The sequence below is a fragment of the Silene latifolia genome, chromosome 6, assembly GCF_048544455.1.
Source record: "Silene latifolia isolate original U9 population chromosome 6, ASM4854445v1, whole genome shotgun sequence".
Classification (NCBI taxonomy): Eukaryota; Viridiplantae; Streptophyta; class Magnoliopsida; order Caryophyllales; family Caryophyllaceae; genus Silene; species Silene latifolia.
In genome coordinates, this window is record NC_133531.1 from 49,181,794 (window position 1) to 49,208,742 (window position 26,949).

A 26,949-nucleotide genomic window follows, 5' to 3' on the forward strand; every position below is an offset into this window, starting at 1 on the left:
ACAACGAGTCAGAATGACAAGGATAATTTATTCACACAACAAGTCACAATGACTAATAAACATGGACAAATACTTCACACAACGAGTCTTAATGACTAATAAATAAAGACAAATGGTTCACACAACGAGTCACAATGACAAGGATAAATTATTCACACAACGAGTCACAATGAAACATTGACAAATGCTTCACACAACAAGCCACAATGACTAATAAACAAGGGCAATTGGTTCACACAATGACTAATAAACAAGGGCAAATGGTTCACACAACGAGTCACAATGACTAATGAACAAGGACAATTGGTTGACACAACGAGTCACAATGACAAGGATAAATTATTCACACAAGGAGTCACAATGACTAATATACATGGACAAATGCTTCACACAACGAGTCACAATGACTAATAAACATGGACAAATGCTTCACACAACGAATCACAATGACAAGGATATATTATTTACACAACGAGTTACAATGACTAATAAACATGGACAAATGCTTCTCACAACAAGTCACAATGACTAATGAACAAGGACAATTGGTTCACAAAACGAGTAACAATGACTAATAAACAAGGACAAATGGTTCACACAACGAGTCACAATGACTAATGAATAAGGACAATTGTTAAACACAAGGACTCACAATGACAAGGATACATGGACAAATGCTTCACACAACGAGTCACAATGACTAATAAACATGGACAAATGCTTCACACAACGAGTCACAATGACAAATGAACAAGGACAATTGGCTCACACTACGAGTCACAATGACTAATAAACATGGACAAATGTTTCACCCAACGAGTCACAATAACTAATGAACAAGGAAAATTAGTTTACACAATGAGTCACAATGACAAGGACAAAAGGTTCATAGAACGAGTCACAATGACTAATAAACATGGACAAATGCTTCACACAACTAGTCACAATGACTAATAAACAAGGACAAATGGTTCACACAACGAGTAACAATGACAAGGATAAATTATTCACACAACGAGTCACAATGAATAATAAACATGGACAAATGCTTCACACAACGAGTCACAATGACTAATAAACATGGACAAATGCTTCACACAACGAGTAACAATAACTAATAAACAAGGACAAATGGTTCACACAAGGAGTCACAATGACTAATAAACATGGACAAATATTTCACACAACGAGTCACAATGACTAATGAACAAGGAAAATTAGTTCACACAATGAGTCACAATGACAAGGACAAAAGTTTCATACAACGAGTCACAATGACTAATAAACATGGAAAAATGCTTCACACAACGAGTCACAATGACTAATAAACAAGGACAAATGGTTCACACAACGAGTCAGAATGACAAGGATAAATTATTCACACAACAAGTCACAATGACTAATAAACATGGACAAATACTTCACACAACGAGTCACAATGACTAATAAATAAGGACAAATGGTTCACACAACGAGTCACAATGACAAGGATAAATTATTCACACAACGAGTCACAATGAAACATGGACAAATGCTTCACACAACAAGCCACAATGACTAATAAACAAGGGCAATTGGTTCACACAATGACTAATAAACAAGGGCAAATGGTTCACACAACGAGTCACAATGACTAATGAACAAGGACAATTGGTTGACACAACGAGTCACAATGACAAGGATAAATTATTCACACAAGGAGTCACAATGACTAATATACATGGACAAATGCTTCACACAACGAGCCACAATGACTAATAAACATGGACAAATGCTTCACACAACGAATCACAATGACAAGGATATATTATTTACACAACGAGTTACAATGACTAATAAACATGGACAAATGCTTCTCACAACAAGTCACAATGACTAATGAACAAGGACAATTGGTTCACAAAACGAGTAACAATGACTAATAAACAAGGACAAATGGTTCACACAACGAGTCACAATGACTAATGAATAAGGACAATTGTTCGACACAAGGACTCACAATGACAAGGATACATGGACAAATGCTTCACACAACGAGTCACAATGACTAATAAACATGGACAAATGCTTCACACAACGAGTCACAATGACAAATGAACAAGGACAATTGGCTCACACTACGAGTCACAATGACTAATAAACATGGACAAATGTTTCACCCAACGAGTCACAATAACTAATGAACAAGGAAAATTAGTTTACACAATGAGTCACAATGACAAGGACAAAAGGTTCATAGAACGAGTCACAATGACTAATAAACATGGACAAATGCTTCACACAACTAGTCACAATGACTAATAAACAAGGACAAATGGTTCACACAACGAGTAACAATGACAAGGATAAATTATTCACACAACGAGTCACAATGAATAATAAACATGGACAAATGCTTCACACAACGAGTCACAATGACTAATAAACATGGACAAATGCTTCACACAACGAGTAACAATGACTAATAAACAAGGACAAATGGTTCACACAAGGAGTCACAATGACTAATAAACATGGACAAATATTTCACACAACGAGTCACAATGACTAATGAACAAGGAAAATTAGTTCACACAATGAGTCACAATGACAAGGACAAAAGTTTCATACAACGAGTCACAATGACTAATAAACATCGAAAAATGCTTCACACAACGAGTCACAATGACTAATAAACAAGGACAAATGGTTCACACAACGAGTCAGAATGACAAGAATAAATTATTCACACAACAAGTCACAATGACTAATAAACATGGACAAATACTTCACACAACGAGTCACAATGACTAATAAATAAGGAGAAATGGTTCACACAACGAGTCACAATGACAAGGATAAATTATTCACACAACGAGTCACAATGAAACATGGACAAATGCTTCACACAACAAGCCACAATGACTAATAAACAAGGACAATTAATTCACACAATGACTAATAAACAAGGGCAAATGGTTCACACAACGAGTCACAATGACTAATGAACAAGGACAATTGGTTGACACAACGAGTCACAATGACAAGGATAAATTATTCACACAAGGAGTCACAATGACTAATATACATGGACAAATGCTTCACACAACGAGTCACAATGACTAATGAACATGGACAAATGCTTCACACAACGAATCACAATGACAAGGATATATTATTTACACAACGAGTTACAATGACTAATAAACATGGACAAATGCTTCTCACAACAAGTCACAATGACTAATGAACAAGGACAATTGGTTCACAAAACGAGTAACAATGACTAATAAAACAAGGACAAATGGTTCACACAACGAGTCACAATGACTAATGAACAAGGACAATTGTTCGACACAAGGACTCACAATGACAAGGATACATGGACAAATGCTTCACACAACGAGTCACAATGACTAATAAACATGGACAAATGCTTCACACAACGAGTCACAATGACAAATGAACAAGGACAATTGGCTCACACTACGAGTCACAATGACTAATAAACATGGACAAATGTTTCACCCAACGAGTCACAATAACTAATGAACAAGGAAAATTAGTTTACACAATGAGTCACAATGACAAGGACAAAAGGTTCATAGAACGAGTCACAATGACTAATAAACATGGACAAATGCTTCACACAACTAGTCACAATGACTAATAAACAAGGACAAATGGTTCACACAACGAGTAACAATGACAAGGATAAATTATTCACACGAGTCACAATGAATAATAAACATGGACAAATGCTTCACACAACGAGTCACAATGACTAATAAACATGGACAAATGCTTCACACAACGAGTAACAATGACTAATAAACAAGGACAAATGGTTCACACAAGGAGTCACAATGACTAATAAACATGGACAAATATTTCACACAACGAGTCACAATGACTAATGAACAAGGAAAATTAGTTCACACAATGAGTCACAATGACAAGGACAAAAAGTTCATACAACGAGTCACAATGACTAATAAACATGGAAAAATGCTTCACACAACGAGTCACAATGACTAATAAACTAGGGCAAATGGTTCACACAACGAGTCAGAATGACAAGGATAAATTATTCACACAACAAGTCACAATGACTAATAAACATGGACAAATACTTCACACAACGAGTCTTAATGACTAATAAATAAGGACAAATGGTTCACACAATGAGTCACAATAACAAGGATAAATTATTCACACAACGAGTCACAATGAAACATGGGCAAATGCTTCACACAATAAGTCACAATGACTAATAAACAAGGGCAATTGGTTCACACAATGACTAATAAACAAGGGCAAATGATTCACACAACGAGTCACAATGACTAATGAACATGGACAATTGGTTGACACAACGAGTCACAATGACAAGGATAAATTATTCACACAAGGAGTCATAATGAGTAATATACATGGACAAATGCTTCACACAACGAGTCACAATGACTAATAAACAAAGACAAATGCTTCACACAACGAATCACAATGACAAGGATATATTATTTACACAACGAGTTACAATGACTAATAAACATGGACAAATGCTTCACACAACAAGTCACAATGACTAATGAACAAGGACAATTGGTTCACAAAACGAGTAACAATGACTAATAAACAAGGACAAATGGTTCACACAACGAGTCACAATAACTAATGAACAAGGACAATTGGTCGACACAAGGAGTCACAATGACAAGGATACATGGACAAATGCTTCACACAACGAGTCACAATGACTAATATACATGGACAAATGCTTCACACAACGAGTCACAATGACTAATAAACAAGGACAAATGGTTCACACAAGGAGTCACAATGACTAATAAACATGGACAAATATTTCACACAACGAGTCACAATGACTAATGAACAAGGAAAATTAGTTCACACAATGAATCACAATGACAAGGACAAAAGTTTCATACAACGAGTCACAATGACTAATAAACATGGAAAAATGCTTCACACAACGAGTCACAATGACTAATAAACAAGGACAAATGGTTCACACAACGAGTCAGAATGACAAGGATAAATTATTCACACAACAAGTCACAATGACTAATAAACATGGACAAATACTTCACACAACGAGTCACACTGACTAATAAATAAGGACAAATGGTTCACACAATGAGTCACAATGACAAGGATAAATTATTCACACAACGAGTCACAATGAAACATGGACAAATGCTTCACACAACAAGCCACAATGACTAATAAACAAGGGCAATTGGTTCACACAATGACTAATAAACAAGGGCAAATGGTTGACACAACGAGTCACAATGACTAATGAACAAGGACAATTGGTTGACACAACGAGTCACAATGACAAGGATAAATTATTCACACAAGGAGTCACAATGACTAATATACATGGACAAATGCTTCACACAACGAGTCACAATGACTAATAAACATGGACAAATGCTTCACACAATGAATCACAATGACAAGGATATATTATTTACACAACGAGTTACAATGACTAATAAACATGGACAAATGCTTCTCACAACAAGTCACAATGACTAATGAACAAGGACAATTGGTTCACAAAACGAGTAACAATGACTAATAAACAAGGACAAATGGTTCACACAACGAGTCACAATGACTAATGAATAAGGACAATTGTTCGACACAAGGACTCACAATGACAAGGATACATGGACAAATGCTTCACACAACGAGTCACAATGACTAATAAACATGGACAAATGCTTCACACAACGAGTCACAATGACAAATGAACAAGGACAATTGGCTCACACTACGAGTCACAATGACTAATAAACATGGACAAATGTTTCACCCAACGAGTCACAATAACTAATGAACAAGGAAAATTAGTTTACACAATGAGTCACAATGACAAGGACAAAAGGTTCATAGAACGAGTCACAATGACTAATAAACATGGACAAATGCTTCACACAACTAGTCACAATGACTAATAAACAAGGACAATTGGTTGACACAACGAGTCACAATGACAAGGATAAATTATTCACACAAGGAGTCATAATGAGTAATATACATGGACAAATGCTTCACACAACGAGTCACAATGACTAATAAACAAAGACAAATGCTTCACACAACGAATCACAATGACAAGGATATATTATTTACACAACGAGTTACAATGACTAATAAACATGGACAAATGCTTCACACAACAAGTCACAATGACTAATGAACAAGGACAATTGGTTCACAAAACGAGTAACAATGACTAATAAACAAGGACAAATGGTTCACACAACGAGTCACAATAACTAATGAACAAGGACAATTGGTCGACACAAGGAGTCACAATGACAAGGATACATGGACAAATGCTTCACACAACGAGTCACAATGACTAATAAACATGGACAAATGTTTCACACAACGAGTCACAATGACTAATAAACAAGGACAAATGGTTCACACAAGGAGTCACAATGACTAATAAACATGGACAAATATTTCACACAACGAGTCACAATGACTAATGAACAAGGAAAATTAGTTCACACAATGAGTCACAATGACAAGGACAAAAGTTTCATACAACGAGTCACAATGACTAATAAACATGGAAAAATGCTTCACACAACGAGTCACAATGACTAATAAACAAGGACAAATGGTTCACACAACGAGTCAGAATGACAAGGATAAATTATTCACACAACAAGTCACAATGACTAATAAACATGGACAAATACTTCACACAACGAGTCACACTGACTAATAAATAAGGACAAATGGTTCACACAACGAGTCACAATGACAAGGATAAATTATTCACACAACGAGTCACAATGAAACATGGACAAATGCTTCACACAACAAGCCACAATGACTAATAAACAAGGGCAATTGGTTCACACAATGACTAATAAACAAGGGCAAATGGTTCACACAACGAGTCACAATGACTAATGAACAAGGACAATTGGTTGACACAACGAGTCACAATGACAAGGATAAATTATTCACACAAGGAGTCACAATGACTAATATACATGGACAAATGCTTCACACAACGAGTCACAATGACTAATAAACATGGACAAATGCTTCACACAATGAATCACAATGACAAGGATATATTATTTACACAACGAGTTACAATGACTAATAAACATGGACAAATGCTTCTCACAACAAGTCACAATGACTAATGAACAAGGACAATTGGTTCACAAAACGAGTAACAATGACTAATAAACAAGGACAAATGGTTCACACAACGAGTCACAATGACTAATGAATAAGGACAATTGTTCGACACAAGGACTCACAATGACAAGGATACATGGACAAATGCTTCACACAACGAGTCACAATGACTAATAAACATGGACAAATGCTTCACACAACGAGTCACAATGACAAATGAACAAGGACAATTGGCTCACACTACGAGTCACAATGACTAATAAACATGGACAAATGTTTCACCCAACGAGTCACAATAACTAATGAACAAGGAAAATTAGTTTACACAATGAGTCACAATGACAAGGACAAAAGGTTCATAGAACGAGTCACAATGACTAATAAACATGGACAAATGCTTCACACAACTAGTCACAATGACTAATAAACAAGGACAATTGGTTGACACAACGAGTCACAATGACAAGGATAAATTATTCACACAAGGAGTCATAATGAGTAATATACATGGACAAATGCTTCACACAACGAGTCACAATGACTAATAAACAAAGACAAATGCTTCACACAACGAATCACAATGACAAGGATATATTATTTACACAACGAGTTACAATGACTAATAAACATGGACAAATGCTTCACACAACAAGTCACAATGACTAATGAACAAGGACAATTGGTTCACAAAACGAGTAACAATGACTAATAAACAAGGACAAATGGTTCACACAACGAGTCACAATAACTAATGAACAAGGACAATTGGTCGACACAAGGAGTCACAATGACAAGGATACATGGACAAATGCTTCACACAACGAGTCACAATGACTAATAAACATGGACAAATGCTTCAAACAACGAGTCACAATGACTAATAAACAAGGACAAATGGTTCACACAAGGAGTCACAATGACTAATAAACATGGACAAATATTTCACACAACGAGCCACAATGACTAATGAACAAGGAAAATTAGTTCACACAATGAGTCACAATGACAAGGACAAAAGTTTCATACAACGAGTCACAATGACTAATAAACATGGAAAAATGCTTCACACAACGAGTCACAATGACTAATAAACAAGGACAAATGGTTCACACAACGAGTCAGAATGACAAGGATAAATTATTCACACAACAAGTCACAATGACTAATAAACATGGACAAATACTTCACACAACGAGTCACACTGACTAATAAATAAGGACAAATGGTTCACACAACGAGTCACAATGACAAGGATAAATTATTCACACAACGAGTCACAATGAAACATGGACAAATGCTTCACACAACAAGCCACAATGACTAATAAACAAGGGCAATTGGTTCACACAATGACTAATAAACAAGGGCAAATGGTTCACACAACGAGTCACAATGACTAATGAACAAGGACAATTGGTTGACAAAACGAGTCACAATGACAAGGATAAATTATTCACACAAGGAGTCACAATGACTAATATACATGGACAAATGCTTCACACAACGAGTCACAATGACTAATAAACATGGACAAATGCTTCACACAACGAATCACAATGACAAGGATATATTATTTACACAACGAGTTACAATGACTAATAAACATGGACAAATGCTTCTCACAACAAGTCACAATGACTAATGAACAAGGACAATTGGTTCAGAAAACGAGTAACAATGACTAATAAACAAGGACAAATGGTTCACACAACGAGTCACAATGACTAATGAATAAGGACAATTGTTCGACACAAGGACTCACAATGACAAGGATACATGGACAAATGCTTCACACAACGAGTCACAATGACTAATAAACATGGACAAATGCTTCACACAACGAGTCACAATGACAAATGAACAAGGACAATTGGCTCACACTACGAGCCACAATGACTAATAAACATGGACAAATGTTTCACCCAACGAGTCACAATAACTAATGAACAAGGAAAATTAGGTTACACAATGAGTCACAATGACAAGGACAAAAGGTTCATAGAACGAGTCACAATGACTAATAAACATGGACAAATGCTTCACACAACTAGTCACAATGACTAATAAACAAGGACAAATGGTTCACACAACGAGTAACAATGACAAGGATAAATTATTCACACAACGATTCACAATGAATAATAAACATGGACAAATGCTTCACACAACGAGTCACAATGACTAATAAACATGGACAAATGCTTCACACAACGAGTAACAATGACTAATAAACAAGGACAAATGGTTCACACAAGGAGTCACAATGACTAATAAACATGGACAAATATTTCACACAACGAGTCACAATGACTAATGAACAAGGAAAATTAGTTCACACAATGAGTCACAATGACAAGGACAAAAGTTTCATACAACGAGTCACAATGACTAATAAACATGGAAAAATGCTTCACACAACGAGTCACAATGACTAATAAACAAGGACAAATGGTTCACACAACGAGTCAGAATGACAAGGATAAATTATTCACACAACAAGTCACAATGACTAATAAACATGGACAAATACTTCACACAACGAGTCACAATGACTAATAAATAAGGACAAATGGTTCACACAACGAGTCACAATGACAAGGATAAATTATTCACACAACGAGTCACAATGAAACATGGACAAATGCTTCACACAACAAGCCACAATGACTAATAAACAAGGGCAATTGGTTCACACAATGACTAATAAACAAGGGCAAATGGTTCACACAACGAGTCACAATGACTAATAAACAAAGACAAATGCTTCACACAACGAATCACAATGACAAGGATATATTATTTACACAACGAGTTACAATGACTAATAAACATGGACAAATGCTTCACACAACAAGTCACAATGACTAATGAACAAGGACAATTGGTTCACAAAACGAGTAACAATGACTAATAAACAAGGACAAATGGTTCACACAACGAGTCACAATAACTAATGAACAAGGACAATTGGTCGACACAAGGAGTCACAATGACAAGGATACATGGACAAATGCTTCACACAACGAGTCACAATGACTAATAAACATGGACAAATGCTTCACACAACGAGTCACAATGACTAATAAACAAGGACAAATGGTTCACACAAGGAGTCACAATGACTAATAAACATGGACAAATATTTCACACAACGAGTCACAATGACTAATGAACAAGGAAAATTAGTTCACACAATGAGTCACAATGACAAGGACAAAAGTTTCATACAACGAGTCACAATGACTAATAAACATGGAAAAATGCTTCACACAACGAGTCACAATGACTAATAAACAAGGACAAATGGTTCACACAACGAGTCAGAATGACAAGGATAAATTATTCACACAACAAGTCACAATGACTAATAAACATGGACAAATACTTCACACAACGAGTCACACTGACTAATAAATAAGGACAAATGGTTCACACAACGAGTCACAATGACAAGGATAAATTATTCACACAACGAGTCACAATGAAACATGGACAAATGCTTCACACAACAAGCCACAATGACTAATAAACAAGGGCAATTGGTTCACACAATGACTAATAAACAAGGGCAAATGGTTCACACAACGAGTCACAATGACTAATGAACAAGGACAATTGGTTGACACAACGAGTCACAATGACAAGGATAAATTATTCACACAAGGAGTCACAATGACTAATATACATGGACAAATGCTTCACACAACGAGTCACAATGACTAATAAACATGGACAAATGCTTCACACAACGAATCACAATGACAAGGATATATTATTTACACAACGAGTTACAATGACTAATAAACATGGACAAATGCTTCTCACAACAAGTCACAATGACTAATGAACAAGGACAATTGGTTCACAAAACGAGTAACAATGACTAATAAACATGGACAAATGGTTCACACAACGAGTCACAATGACTAATGAATAAGGACAATTGTTCGACACAAGGACTCACAATGACAAGGATACATGGACAAATGCTTCACACAACGAGTCACAATGACTAATAAACATGGACAAATGCTTCACACAACGAGTCACAATGACAAATGAACAAGGACAATTGGCTCACACTACGAGCCACAATGACTAATAAACATGGACAAATGTTTCACCCAACGAGTCACAATAACTAATGAACAAGGAAAATTAGGTTACACAATGAGTCACAATGACAAGGACAAAAGGTTCATAGAACGAGTCACAATGACTAATAAACATGGACAAATGCTTCACACAACTAGTCACAATGACTAATAAACAAGGACAAATGGTTCACACAACGAGTAACAATGACAAGGATAAATTATTCACACAACGATTCACAATGAATAATAAACATGGACAAATGCTTCACACAACGAGTCACAATGACTAATAAACATGGACAAATGCTTCACACAACGAGTAACAATGACTAATAAACAAGGACAAATGGTTCACACAAGGAGTCACAATGACTAATAAACATGGACAAATATTTCACACAACGAGTCACAATGACTAATGAACAAGGAAAATTAGTTCACACAATGAGTCACAATGACAAGGACAAAAGTTTCATACAACGAGTCACAATGACTAATAAACATGGAAAAATGCTTCACACAACGAGTCACAATGACTAATAAACAAGGACAAATGGTTCACACAACGAGTCAGAATGACAAGGACAAATTATTCACACAACAAGTCACAATGACTAATAAACATGGACAAATACTTCATACAACGAGTCACAATGACTAATAAATAAGGACAAATGGTTCACACAACGAGTCACAATGACAAGGATAAATTATTCACACAACGAGTCACAATGAAACATGGACAAATGCTTCACACAACAAGCCACAATGACTAATAAACAAGGGCAATTGGTTCACACAATGACTAATAAACAAGGGCAAATGGTTCACACAACGAGTCACAATGACTAATGAACAAGGACAATTGGTTGACACAACGAGTCACAATGACAAGGATAAATTATTCACACAAGGAGTCACTATGACTAATATACATGGACAAATGCTTCACACAACGAGTCACAATGACTAATAAACATGGACAAATGCTTCACACAACGAATCACAATGACAAGGATATATTATTTACACAACGAGTTACAATGACTAATAAACATGGACAAATGCTTCTCACAACAAGTCACAATGACTAATGAACAAGGACAATTGGTTCAAAAAACGAGTAACAATGACTAATAAACAAGGACAAATGGTTCACACAACGAGTCACAATGACTAATGAATAAGGACAATTGTTCGACACAAGGACTCACAATGACAAGGATACATGGACAAATGCTTCACACAACGAGTCACAATGACTAATAAACATGGACAAATGCTTCACACAACGAGTCACAATGACAAATGAACAAGGACAATTGGCTCACACTACGAGTCACAATGACTAATAAACATGGACAAATGTTTCACCCAACGAGTCACAATAACTAATGAACAAGGAAAATTAGTTTACACAATGAGTCATAATGACAAGGACAAAAGGTTCATAGAACGAGTCACAATGACTAATAAACATGGACAAATGCTTCACACAACTAGTCACAATGACTAATAAACAAGGACAAATGGTTCACACAACGAGTAACAATGACAAGGATAAATTATTCACACAACGAGTCACAATGAATAATAAACATGGACAAATGCTTCACACAACGAGTCACAATGACTAATAAACATGGACAAATGCTTCACACAACGAGTAACAATGACTAATAAACAAGGACAAATGGTTCACACAAGGAGTCACAATGACTAATAAACATGGACAAATATTTCACACAACGAGTCACAATGACTAATGAACAAAGAAAATTAGTTCACACAATGAGTCACAATGACAAGGACAAAAGTTTCATACAACGAGTCACAATGACTAATAAACATCGAAAAATGCTTCACACAACGAGTCACAATGACTAATAAACAAGGACAAATGGTTCACACAACGAGCCAGAATGACAAGGATAAATTATTCACACAACAAGTCACAATGACTAATAAACATGGACAAATACTTCACACAACGAGTCACAATGACTAATAAATAAGGACAAATGGTTCACACAACGAGTCACAATGACAAGGATAAATTATTCACACAACGAGTCACAATGAAACATGGACAAATGCTTCACACAACAAGCCACAATGACTAATAAACAAGGGCAATTGGTTCACACAATGACTAATAAACAAGGGCAAATGGTTCACACAACGAGTCACAATGACTAATGAACAAGGACAATTGGTTGACACAACGAGTCACAATGACAAGGATAAATTATTCACACAAGGAGTCACAATGACTAATATACATGGACAAATGCTTCACACAACGAGTCACAATGACTAATAAACATGGACAAATGCTTCACACAACGAATCACAATGACAAGGATATATTATTTACACAACGAGTTACAATGACTAATAAACATGGACAAATGCTTCTCACAACAAGTCACAATGACTAATGAACAAGGACAATTGGTTCACAAAACGAGTAACAATGACTAATAAACAAGGACAAATGGTTCACACAACGAGTCACAATGACTAATGAACAAGGACAATTGTTCGACACAAGGACTCACAATGACAAGGATACATGGACAAATGCTTCACACAACGAGTCACAATGACTAATAAACATGGACAAATGCTTCACACAACGAGTCACAATGACAAATGAACAAGGACAATTGGCTCACACTACGAGTCACAATGACTAATAAACATGGACAAATGTTTCACCCAACGAGTCACAATAACTAATGAACAAGGAAAATTAGTTTACACAATGAGTCACAATGACAAGGACAAAAGGTTCATAGAACGAGTCACAATGACTAATAAACATGGACAAATGCTTCACACAACTAGTCACAATGACTAATAAACAAGGACAAATGGTTCACACAACGAGTAACAATGACAAGGATAAATTATTCACACAACGAGTCACAATGAATAATAAACATGGACAAATGCTTCACACAACGAGTCACAATGACTAATAAACATGGACAAATGCTTCACACAACGAGTAACAATGACTAATAAACAAGGACAAATGGTTCACACAAGGAGTCACAATGACTAATAAACATGGACAAATATTTCACACAACGAGTCACAATGACTAATGAACAAGGAAAATTAGTTCACACAATGAGTCACAATGACAAGGACAAAAAGTTCATACAACGAGTCACAATGACTAATAAACATGGAAAAATGCTTCACACAACGAGTCACAATGACTAATAAACTAGGGCAAATGATTCACACAACGAGTCAGAATGACAAGGATAAATTATTCACACAACAAGTCACAATGACTAATAAACATGGACAAATACTTCACACAACGAGTCTTAATGACTAATAAATAAGGACAAATGGTTCACACAATGAGTCACAATAACAAGGATAAATTATTCACACAACGAGTCGCAATGAAACATGGGCAAATGCTTCACACAATAAGTCACAATGACTAATAAACAAGGGCAATTGGTTCACACAATGACTAATAAACAAAAGCAAATGATTCATACAACGAGTCACAATGACTAATGAACAAGGACAATTGGTTGACACAACGAGTCACAATGACAAGGATAAATTATTCACACAAGGAGTCATAATGAGTAATATACATGGACAAATGCTTCACACAACGAGTCACAATGACTAATAAACAAAGACAAATGCTTCACACAACGAATCACAATGACAAGGATATATTATTTACACAACGAGTTACAATGACTAATAAACATGGACAAATGCTTCACACAACAAGTCACAATGACTAATGAACAAGGACAATTGGTTCACAAAACGAGTAACAATGACTAATAAACAAGGACAAATGGTTCACACAACGAGTCACAATAACTAATGAACAAGGACAATTGGTCGACACAAGGAGTCACAATGACAAGGATACATGGACAAATGCTTCACACAACGAGTCACAATGACTAATAAACATGGACAAATGCTTCACACAACGAGTCACAATGACTAATAAACAAGGACAAATGGTTCACACAAGGAGTCACAATGACTAATAAACATGGACAAATATTTCACACAACGAGTCACAATGACTAATGAACAAGGAAAATTAGTTCACACAATGAGTCACAATGACAAGGACAAAAGTTTCATACAACGAGTCACAATGACTAATAAACATGGAAAAATGCTTCACACAACGAGTCACAATGACTAATAAACAAAGACAAATGGTTCACACAACGAGTCAGAATGACAAGGATAAATTATTCACACAACAAGTCACAATGACTAATAAACATGGACATTACTTCACACAACGAGTCACACTGACTAATAAATAAGGACAAATGGTTCACACAACGAGTCACAATGACAAGGATAAATTATTCACACAACGAGTCACAATGAAACATGGACAAATGCTTCACACAACAAGCCACAATGACTAATAAACAAGGGCAATTGGTTCACACAATGACTAATAAACAAGGGCAAATGGTTCACACAACGAGTCACAATGACTAATGAACAAGGACAATTGGTTGACACAACGAGTCACAATGACAAGGATAAATTATTCACACAAGGAGTCACAATGACTAATATACATGGACAAATGCTTCACACAACGAGTCACAATGACTAATAAACATGGACAAATGCTTCACACAACGAATCACAATGACAAGGATATATTATTTACACAACGAGTTACAATGACTAATAAACATGGACAAATGCTTCTCACAACAAGTCACAATGACTAATGAACAAGGACAATTGGTTCACAAAACGAGTAACAATGACTAATAAACAAGGACAAATGGTTCACACAACGAGTCACAATGACTAATGAATAAGGACAATTGTTCGACACAAGGACTCACAATGACAAGGATACATGGACAAATGCTTCACACAACGAGTCACAATGACTAATAAACATGGACAAATGCTTCACACAACGAGTCACAATGACAAATGAACAAGGACAATTGGCTCACACTACGAGTCACAATGACTAATAAACATGGACAAATGTTTCACCCAACGAGTCACAATAACTAATGAACAAGGAAAATTAGTTTACACAATGAGTCACAATGACAAGGACAAAAGGTTCATAGAACGAGTCACAATGACTAATAAACATGGACAAATGCTTCACACAACTAGTCACAATGACTAATAAACAAGGACAATTGGTTGACACAACGAGTCACAATGACAAGGATAAATTATTCACACAAGGAGTCATAATGAGTAATATACATGGACAAATGCTTCACACAACGAGTCACAATGACTAATAAACAAAGACAAATGCTTCACACAATGAATCACAATGACAAGGATATATTATTTACACAACGAGTTACAATGACTAATAAACATGGACAAATGCTTCACACAACAAGTCACAATGACTAATGAACAAGGACAATTGGTTCACAAAACGAGTAACAATGACTAATAAACAAGGACAAATGGTTCACACAACGAGTCACAATAACTAATGAACAAGGACAATTGGTCGACACAAGGAGTCACAATGACAAGGATACATGGACAAATGCTTCACACAACGAGTCACAATGACTAATAAACATGGACAAATGCTTCACACAACGAGTCACAATGACTAATAAACAAGGACAAATGGTTCACACAAGGAGTCACAATGACTAATAAACATGGACAAATATTTCACACAACGAGTCACAATGACTAATGAACAAGGAAAATTAGTTCACACAATGAGTCACAATGACAAGGACAAAAGTTTCATACAACGAGTCACAATGACTAATAAACATGGAAAAATGCTTCACACAACGAGTCACAATGACTAATAAACAAGGACAAATGGTTCACACAACGAGTCAGAATGACAAGGATAAATTATTCACACAACAAGTCACAATGACTAATAAACATGGACAAATACTTCACACAACGAGTCACAATGACTAATATATAAGGACAAATGGTTCACACAACGAGTCACAATGACAAGGATAAATTATTCACACAACGAGTCACAATGAAACATGGACAAATGCTTCACACAACAAGCCACAATGACTAATAAACAAGGGCAATTGGTTCACACAATGACTAATAAACAAGGGCAAATGGTTCACACAACGAGTCACAATGACTAATGAACAAGGACAATTGGTTGACACAACGAGTCACAATGACAAGGATAAATTATTCACACAAGGAGTCACAATGACTAATATACATGGACAAATGCTTCACACAACGAGTCACAATGACTAATAAACATGGACAAATGCTTCACACAACGAATCACAATGACAAGGATATATTATTTACACAACGAGTTACAATGACTAATAAACATGGACAAATGCTTCTCACAACAAGTCACAATGACTAATGAACAAGGACAATTGGTTCACAAAACGAGTAACAATGACTAATAAACAAGGACAAATGGTTCACACAACGAGTCACAATGACTAATGAATAAGGACAATTGTTCGACATAAGGACTCACAATGACAAGGATACATGGACAAATGCTTCACACAACGAGTCACAATGACTAATAAACATGGACAAATGCTTCACACAACGAGTCACGATGACAAATGAATAAGGACAATTGGCTCACACTACGAGTCACAATGACTAATAAACATGGACAAATGTTTCACCCAACGAGTCACAATAACTAATGAACAAGGAAAATTAGTTTACACAATGAGTCACAATGACAAGGACAAAAGGTTCATAGAACGAGTCACAATGACTAATAAACATGGACAAATGCTTCACACAACTAGTCACAATGACTAATAAACAAGGACAAATGGTTCACACAACGAGTAACAATGACAAGGATAAATTATTCACACAACGAGTCACAATGAATAATAAACATGGACAAATGCTTCACACAACGAGTCACAATGACTAATAAACATGGACAAATGCTTCACACAACGAGTAACAATGACTAATAAACAAGGACAAATGGTTCACACAAGGAGTCACAATGACTAATAAACATGGACAAATATTTCACACAACGAGTCACAATGACTAATGAACAAGGAAAATTAGTTCACACAATGAGTCACAATGACAAGGACAAAAGTTTCATACAACGAGTCACAATGACTAATAAACATGGAAAAATGCTTCACACAACGAGTCACAATGACTAATAAACAAGGACAAATGGTTCACACAACGAGTCAGAATGACAAGGATAAATTATTCACACAACAAGTCACAATGACTAATAAACATGGACAAATACTTCACACAACGAGTCACAATGACTAATAAATAAGGACAAATGGTTCACACAACGAGTCACAATGACAAGGATAAATTATTCACACAACGAGTCACAATGAAACATGGACAAATGCTTCACACAACAAGCCACAATGACTAATAAACAAGGGCAATTGGTTCACACAATGACTAATAAACAAGGGCAAATGGTTCACACAACGAGTCACAATGACTAATGAACAAGGACAATTGGTTGACACAACGAGTCACAATGACAAGGATAAATTATTCACACAAGGAGTCACAATGACTAATATACATGGACAAATGCTTCACACAACGAGTCACAATGACTAATAAACATGGACAAATGCTTCACACAACGAATCACAATGACAAGGATATATTATTTACACAACGAGTTACAATGACTAATAAACATGGACAAATGCTTCTCACAACAAGTCACAATGACTAATGAACAAGGACAATTGGTTCACAAAACGAGTAACAATGACTAATAAACAAGGACAAATGGTTCACACAACGAGTCACAATGACTAATGAATAAGGACAATTGTTCGACACAAGGACTCACAATGACAAGGATACATGGACAAATGCTTCACACAACGAGTCACAATGACTAATAAACATGGACAAATGCTTCACACAACGAGTCACAATGACAAATGAACAAGGACAATTGGCTCACACTCCGAGTCACAATGACTAATAAACACGGACAAATGTTTCACCCAACGAGTCACAATAACTAATGAACAAGGAAAATTAGTTTACACAATGAGTCACAATGACAAGGACAAAAGGTTCATAGAACGAGTCACAATGACTAATAAACATGGACAAATGCTTCACACAACTAGTCACAATGACTAATAAACAAGGACAAATGGTTCACACAACGAGTAACAATGACAAGGATAAATTATTCACACAAGGAGTCATAATGAGTAATATACATGGACAAATGCTTCACACAACGAGTCACAATGACTAATAAACAAAGACAAATGCTTCACACAACGAATCACAATGACAAGGATATATTATTTACACAACGAGTTACAATGACTAATAAACATGGACAAATGCTTTACACAACAAGTCACAATGACTAATGAACAAGGACATTTGGTTCACAAAACGAGTAACAATGACTAATAAACATGGACAAATATTTCACACAACGAGTCACAATGACTAATGAACAAGGAAAATTAGTTCACACAATGAGTCACAATGACAAGGACAAAAGTTTCATACAACGAGTCACAATGACTAATAAACATGGAAAAATGCTTCACACAACGAGTCACAATGACTAATAAACAAGGACAAATGGTTCACACAACGAGTCAGAATGACAAGGATAAATTATTCACACAACAAGTCACAATGACTAATAAACATGGACAAATACTTCACACAACGAGTCACACTGACTAATATATAAGGACAAATGGTTCACACAACGAGTCACAATGACAAGGATAAATTATTCACACAACGAGTCACAATGAAACATGGACAAATGCTTCACACAACAAGCCACAATGACTAATAAACAAGGGCAATTGGTTCACACAATGACTAATAAACAAGGGCAAATGGTTCACACAACGAGTCACAATGACTAATGAACAAGGACAATTGGTTGACACAACGAGTCACAATGACAAGGATAAATTATTCACACAAGGAGTCACAATGACTAATATACATGGACAAATGCTTCACACAACGAGTCACAATGACTAATAAACATGGACAAATGCTTCACACAACGAATCACAATGACAAGGATATATTATTTACACAACGAGTTACAATGACTAATAAACATGGACAAATGCTTTACACAACAAGTCACAATGACTAATGAACAAGGACAATTGGTTCACAAAACGAGTAACAATGACTAATAAACAAGGACAAATGGTTCACACAACGAGTCACAATGACTAATGAATAAGGACAATTGTTCGACATAAGGACTCACAATGACAAGGATACATGGACAAATGCTTCACACAACGAGTCACAATGACTAATAAACATGGACAAATGCTTCACACAACGAGTCACGATGACAAATGAATAAGGACAATTGGCTCACACTACGAGTCACAATGACTAATAAACATGGACAAATGTTTCACCCAACGAGTCACAATAACTAATGAACAAGGAAAATTAGTTTACACAATGAGTCACAATGACAAGGACAAAAGGTTCATAGAACGAGTCACAATGACTAATAAACATGGACAAATGCTTCACACAACTAGTCACAATGACTAATAAACAAGGACAAATGGTTCACACAACGAGTAACAATGACAAGGATAAATTATTCACACAACGAGTCACAATGAATAATAAACATGGACAAATGCTTCACACAACGAGTCACAATGACTAATAAACATGGACAAATGCTTCACACAACGAGTAACAATGACTAATAAACAAGGACAAATGGTTCACACAAGGAGTCACAATGACTAATAAACATGGACAAATATTTCACACAACGAGTCACAATGACTAATGAACAAGGAAAATTAGTTCACACAATGAGTCACAATGACAAGGACAAAAGTTTCATACAACGAGTCACAATGACTAATAAACATGGAAAAATGCTTCACACAACGAGTCACAATGACTAATAAACAAGGACAAATGGTTCACACAACGAGTCAGAATGACAAGGATAAATTATTCGCACAACAAGTCACAATGACTAATAAACATGGACAAATACTTCACACAACGAGTCACAATGACTAATAAATAAGGACAAATGGTTCACACAACGAGTCACAATGACAAGGATAAATTATTCACACAACGAGTCACAATGAAACATGGACAAATGCTTCACACAACAAGCCACAATGACTAATAAACAAGGGCAATTGGTTCACACAATGACTAATAAACAAGGGCAAATGGTTCACACAACGAGTCACAATGACTAATGAACAAGGACAATTGGTTGACACAACGAGTCACAATGACAAGGATAAATTATTCACACAAGGAGTCACAATGACTAATATACATGGACAAATGCTTCACACAACGAGTCACAATGACTAATAAACATGGACAAATGCTTCACACAACGAATCACAATGACAAGGATATATTATTTACACAACGAGTTACAATGACTAATAAACATGGACAAATGCTTCTCACAACAAGTCACAATGACTAATGAACAAGGACAATTGGTTCACAAAACGAGTAACAATGACTAATAAACAAGGACAAATGGTTCACACAACGAGTCACAATGATTAATGAATAAGGACAATTGTTCGACACAAGGACTCACAATGACAAGGATACATGGACAAATGCTTCACACAACGAGTCACAATGACTAATAAACATGGACAAATGCTTCACACAACGAGTCACAATGACAAATGAACAAGGACAATTGGCTCACACTACGAGTCACAATGACTAATAAACACGGACAAATGTTTCACCCAACGAGTCACAATAACTAATGAACAAGGAAAATTAGTTTACACAATGAGTCACAATGACAAGGACAAAAGGTTCATAGAACGAGTCACAATGACTAATAAACATGGACAAATGCTTCACACAACTAGTCACAATGACTAATAAACAAGGACAAATGGTTCACACAACGAGTAACAATGACAAGGATAAATTATTCACACAAGGAGTCATAATGAGTAATATACATGGACAAATGCTTCACACAACGAGTCACAATGACTAATAAACAAAGACAAATGCTTCACACAACGAATCACAATGACAAGGATATATTATTTACACAACGAGTTACAATGACTAATAAACATGGACAAATGCTTCACACAACAAGTCACAATGACTAATGAACAAGGACATTTGGTTCACAAAACGAGTAACAATGACTAATAAACATGGACAAATATTTCACACAACGAGTCACAATGACTAATGAACAAGGAAAATTAGTTCACACAATGAGTCACAATGACAAGGACAAAAGTTTCATACAACGAGTCACAATGACTAATGAACATGGAAAAATGCTTCACACAACGAGTCACAATGACTAATAAACAAGGACAAATGGTTCACACAACGAGTCAGAATGACAAGGATAAATTATTCACACAACAAGTCACAATGACTAATAAACATGGACAAATACTTCACACAACGAGTCACAATGACTAATAAATAAGGACAAATGGTTCACACAACGAGTCACAATGACAAGGATAAATTATTCACACAACGAGTCACAATGAAACATGGACAAATGCTTCACACAACAAGCCACAATGACTAATAAACAAGGGCAATTGGTTCACACAATGACTAATAAACAAGGGCAAATGGTTCACACAACGAGTCACAATGAATAATGAACAAGGACAATTGGTTGACACAACGAGTCACAATGACAAGGATAAATTATTCACACAAGGAGTCACAATGACTAATATACATGGACAAATGCTTCACACAACGAGTCACAATGACTAATAAACATGGACAAATGCTTCACACAACGAATCACAATGACAAGGATATATTATTTACACAACGAGTTACAATGACTAATAAACATGGACAAATGCTTCTCACAACAAGTCACAATGACTAATGAACAAGGACAATTGGTTCACAAAACGAGTAACAATGACTAATAAACAAGGACAAATGGTTCACACAACGAGTCACAATGACTAATGAACAAGGACAATTGTTCGACACAAGGACTCACAATGACAAGGATACATGGACAAATGCTTCACACAACGAGTCACAATGACTAATAAACATGGACAAATGCTTCACACAACGAGTCACAATGACAAATGAACAAGGACAATTGGCTCACACTACGAGTCACAATGACTAATAAACATGGACAAATGTTTCACCCAACGAGTCACAATAACTAATGAACAAGGAAAATTAGTTTACACAATGAGTCACAATGACAAGGACAAAAGGTTCATAGAACGAGTCACAATGACTAATAAACATGGAAAAATGCTTCACACAACGAGTCACAATGACTAATAAACTAGGGCAAATGGTTCACACAACGAGTCAGAATGACAAGGATAAATTATTCACACAACAAGTCACAATGACTAATAAACATGGACAAATACTTCACACAACGAGTCACACTGACTAATAAATAAGGACAAATGGTTCACACAACGTGATGCAGGAGCACTCAAAGAAAATGAAAATGAAGTCTTAATTAGTCGAAATGTAACTCACATTTCTGAAGGTTTCAAAATGGGCTCAAGTATCGTGAATATGATAGCATGGAGAAGTCAAGGTGACGGGTTGGAGTCCGTCTAAGTCAACACGCCAACCAAGGAGGGTCAAGGTCGGTGCTGATGGAGGTGTTTAAGATTATTAGTTTCTTTATCTTTGCTTTCCTAATTCTAGTCAATAAATTTAAGGTAGTGTTGTTATTTCCTTATAGTTTCTTTCCTAATCTTAGCAAGATTGTAATAAGGCAATTTGCCATAATATGGGTCGGATTTCCTAATCAGTTTAGGACAAGTTAAGGAAGTTTAGGGAAGGGAGGTCGGTTTCCTTATAGTATAAATAGGGACTTTTGTATTCAGTTTTATTCATTCAAGTTTAGAGATTAATACAAGTTTTCTTGTTGCTTATTGCTTGCGAGCTTTGAGAGTCTTATTTCTTTCTTGCGAGGGAGAGATTAGAGTGTGGTTGATCCTTGCGAGGTGAGAGTCACAAAAACCCCAGTCGTGTGTGAGTTCGAGTTCCTTGCGAGGGAGGAGAGTTTATTCACGTCATATCCTCTTAATTTTCGTTCAAAAACATATAAAAATCAAATAAAAAGTCTAATATTCCGCTGCGTGTTTTACAACAAAATCGAACAGTCCAACGTACTGTTTAAATCCATAAAATCGACTAGATTTTACATCAATTTGGTTACCAGAGCAAGGTTATTAATTTGTTCCCTAACAAGTTAATCTTGGGAAGTAAAGATGCCGGGAGAAGCCGATTCCAGCAAGGGCACCGGTGACGGTTCAGGCACGATTCAAGAACAACTAGATGAGATGAAACAAGCTATGGCCGAGCTAAAGTATATGATGAAGAACCTTCCAATTGGACGAGGTAGAGAACGAAGTCCAAGTCGTAGTAGGTCTCGTGGATCATATTCTGATGATGCGGATTCCAAGTCCAAAAAGGAGAACAAGAACGATGATGATCGAGGTCTAAAACTTGACATACCTGATTTTAATGGAGATTTAGATCCCGAAAAGTTTTTGGATTGGATTAGGCAAACAGAACGAGTTTTCGAATACAAGGAATACGATGAGCATAAGCAATTCAAGGTAGCTATTCTAAAACTTACTAAATATGCATCGTTGTGGTATGAAAACTTGAAAAAACAGAGAAAGCGTGATAAGAAGAGCAAGATTGATACTTGGGAGAAACTTAAGAAGCACCTTATGAGGAGATTCTTACCAAGAGATTATGAGCAAGAAAATTACCTAAAATTGCAATCTTTATCACAAGAAAATCTGTCCGTGGCCGAGTACATTAAAGAATTCGAAAGGATGATGATTGTTTGTGATCTTGAAGAAAAGGAAGAGCTTAGAGTTGCAAGATTCATCAAGGGTCTAATACCATCACTTGCGTCCAAAGTTGAAGTTCAGATTTACAATGGATTTGACGATGTGTGTCGCTTGGCTCTAAAATTCGAAAAGCAAGACAAAACAAAGAAGTCCTATACCTATTCGAGAGGAGCAAGTTCTGGCTCGAGTTCTTATTCTAAACCAACAACGAGCAAGCAAAAGGAAGTTGTGACAGAAGAAGTAAAGGACAAGGGTAAGGGTGTCGTGGAACCTAAGGGTAACTCATTAAGACGCTGTTTTAAATGCCAAGGCTATGGTCACATAGCTAATGAATGTCCACAAAAGAGAGCACTCACCGCTCAAGAATTGCGCAACATAGTTCCAGCATTCGTTCAAACTGAACAGTCCACAGAACTGTCTGATATTGAGGAGGACGAAGAAGAAGGTGTCGCCTATGATGTTGATCCGTTGAGTGAAGAAGAGTGTTTGGTAATTCGTAATCTTCATGTAGAAACAACTCCGGATGAAGCGGAACAAAGGGAGCAAATATTTCACACTCGTTGCAAGGTACATTCTAAAATTTGCAATCTAATCATTGATAGTGGATCATGTACCAATGTTGTGTCAAAGGAGTTAGTTGATGAGCTGAAATTACAAACCAAGAATCATAATAAGCCATATAAATTGCATTGGTTGAATGGGGATAATGGAATTCAAGTAAGGAAGCAAGCATTAGTTTCTTTGAGTTTGGGACCTTATAATGATGATATTTGGTGCGACGTGATTCCTATGAGTGCGTGCCATATTCTATTGGGACGACCATGGCAGTTTGATCGAAAGGTTGAACATGATGGAAGAACTAACATATATAGCGTGACCAAGGGCAGAACTACATTCAATTTGAAGCCTTTATCACCTAGTAAAATCAAGGGGCTGAAATCAAAGAAGGGGAGCTTATTTATGGAAGCTCGTGAGGTTGAAGAGGTTCTAGCTCGTGGAGAACCAGCCTATGTTCTTATGGTTCGTGAATTAGAAGCCAATGGTGAAGGAAGCAGCCGTGAAGTTCAAGGGCTATTAAAAGAGTTTTGCGATGTATTTCCCGAAGAATTACCGGTTGGATTACCTCCTTTAAGAGGTATTGAACATCAAATTGACTTAATTCCAGGAGCTCAATTGCCAAATAAACCAGCCTATCGTTGTAATCCCGAAGAAGCGAAAGAATTACAAAGGCAAGTGCAAGAGTTAATTGATAGGGGTTATGTTCAAGAAAGTTTGAGTCCTTGTGCCGTACCAGCTCTATTGGTTCCAAAGAAAGATGGGACTTGGAGGATGTGTATTGATAGTAGGGCCGTTAACAATATCACAATAAAATATCGATTTCCTATGCCGAGGTTGGATGATATGTTAGACGAGTTGAGTGGGTCACGAGTATTTTGAAGCTTGATTTCTGAAGTGGCTATCATCAAATGAGAATTCGTGAAGGTGACGAATGGAAGACAGCGTTCAAGACTAAGCAAGGGTTGTATGAGTGGCTCGTTATGCCATTTGGTCTTTGCAATGCTCCTAGTTCGTTTATGAGGTTGATGAATGAAGTATTGAGGCCGTTCTTAAACAAGTTTGTTGTGGTGTATCTCGATGACATTCTTATTTATAGCAAGAGCAAAGAGGAACATATTGAACATCTCCGTGAAGTGTTTAAAATGCTACGAAAACAGAAACTATATGGCAAAATGGAGAAGTGTACATTCATG

At 36.2% G+C, this 26,949-nt stretch overlaps 1 protein-coding gene across 1 annotated transcript; it reads left to right on the plus strand.

The window, feature by feature from the left end:
* Positions 1–24,604: 24,604 nt before the first annotated feature.
* Positions 24,605–26,635, plus strand: LOC141588054 (uncharacterized). Its single transcript, XM_074409511.1, has one exon. The coding sequence runs from the start codon at positions 24,605–24,607 to the stop codon at positions 26,633–26,635; it is 2,031 nt and encodes a 676-aa protein (XP_074265612.1).
* The last annotated feature ends 314 nt before the right edge of the window (positions 26,636–26,949 follow it).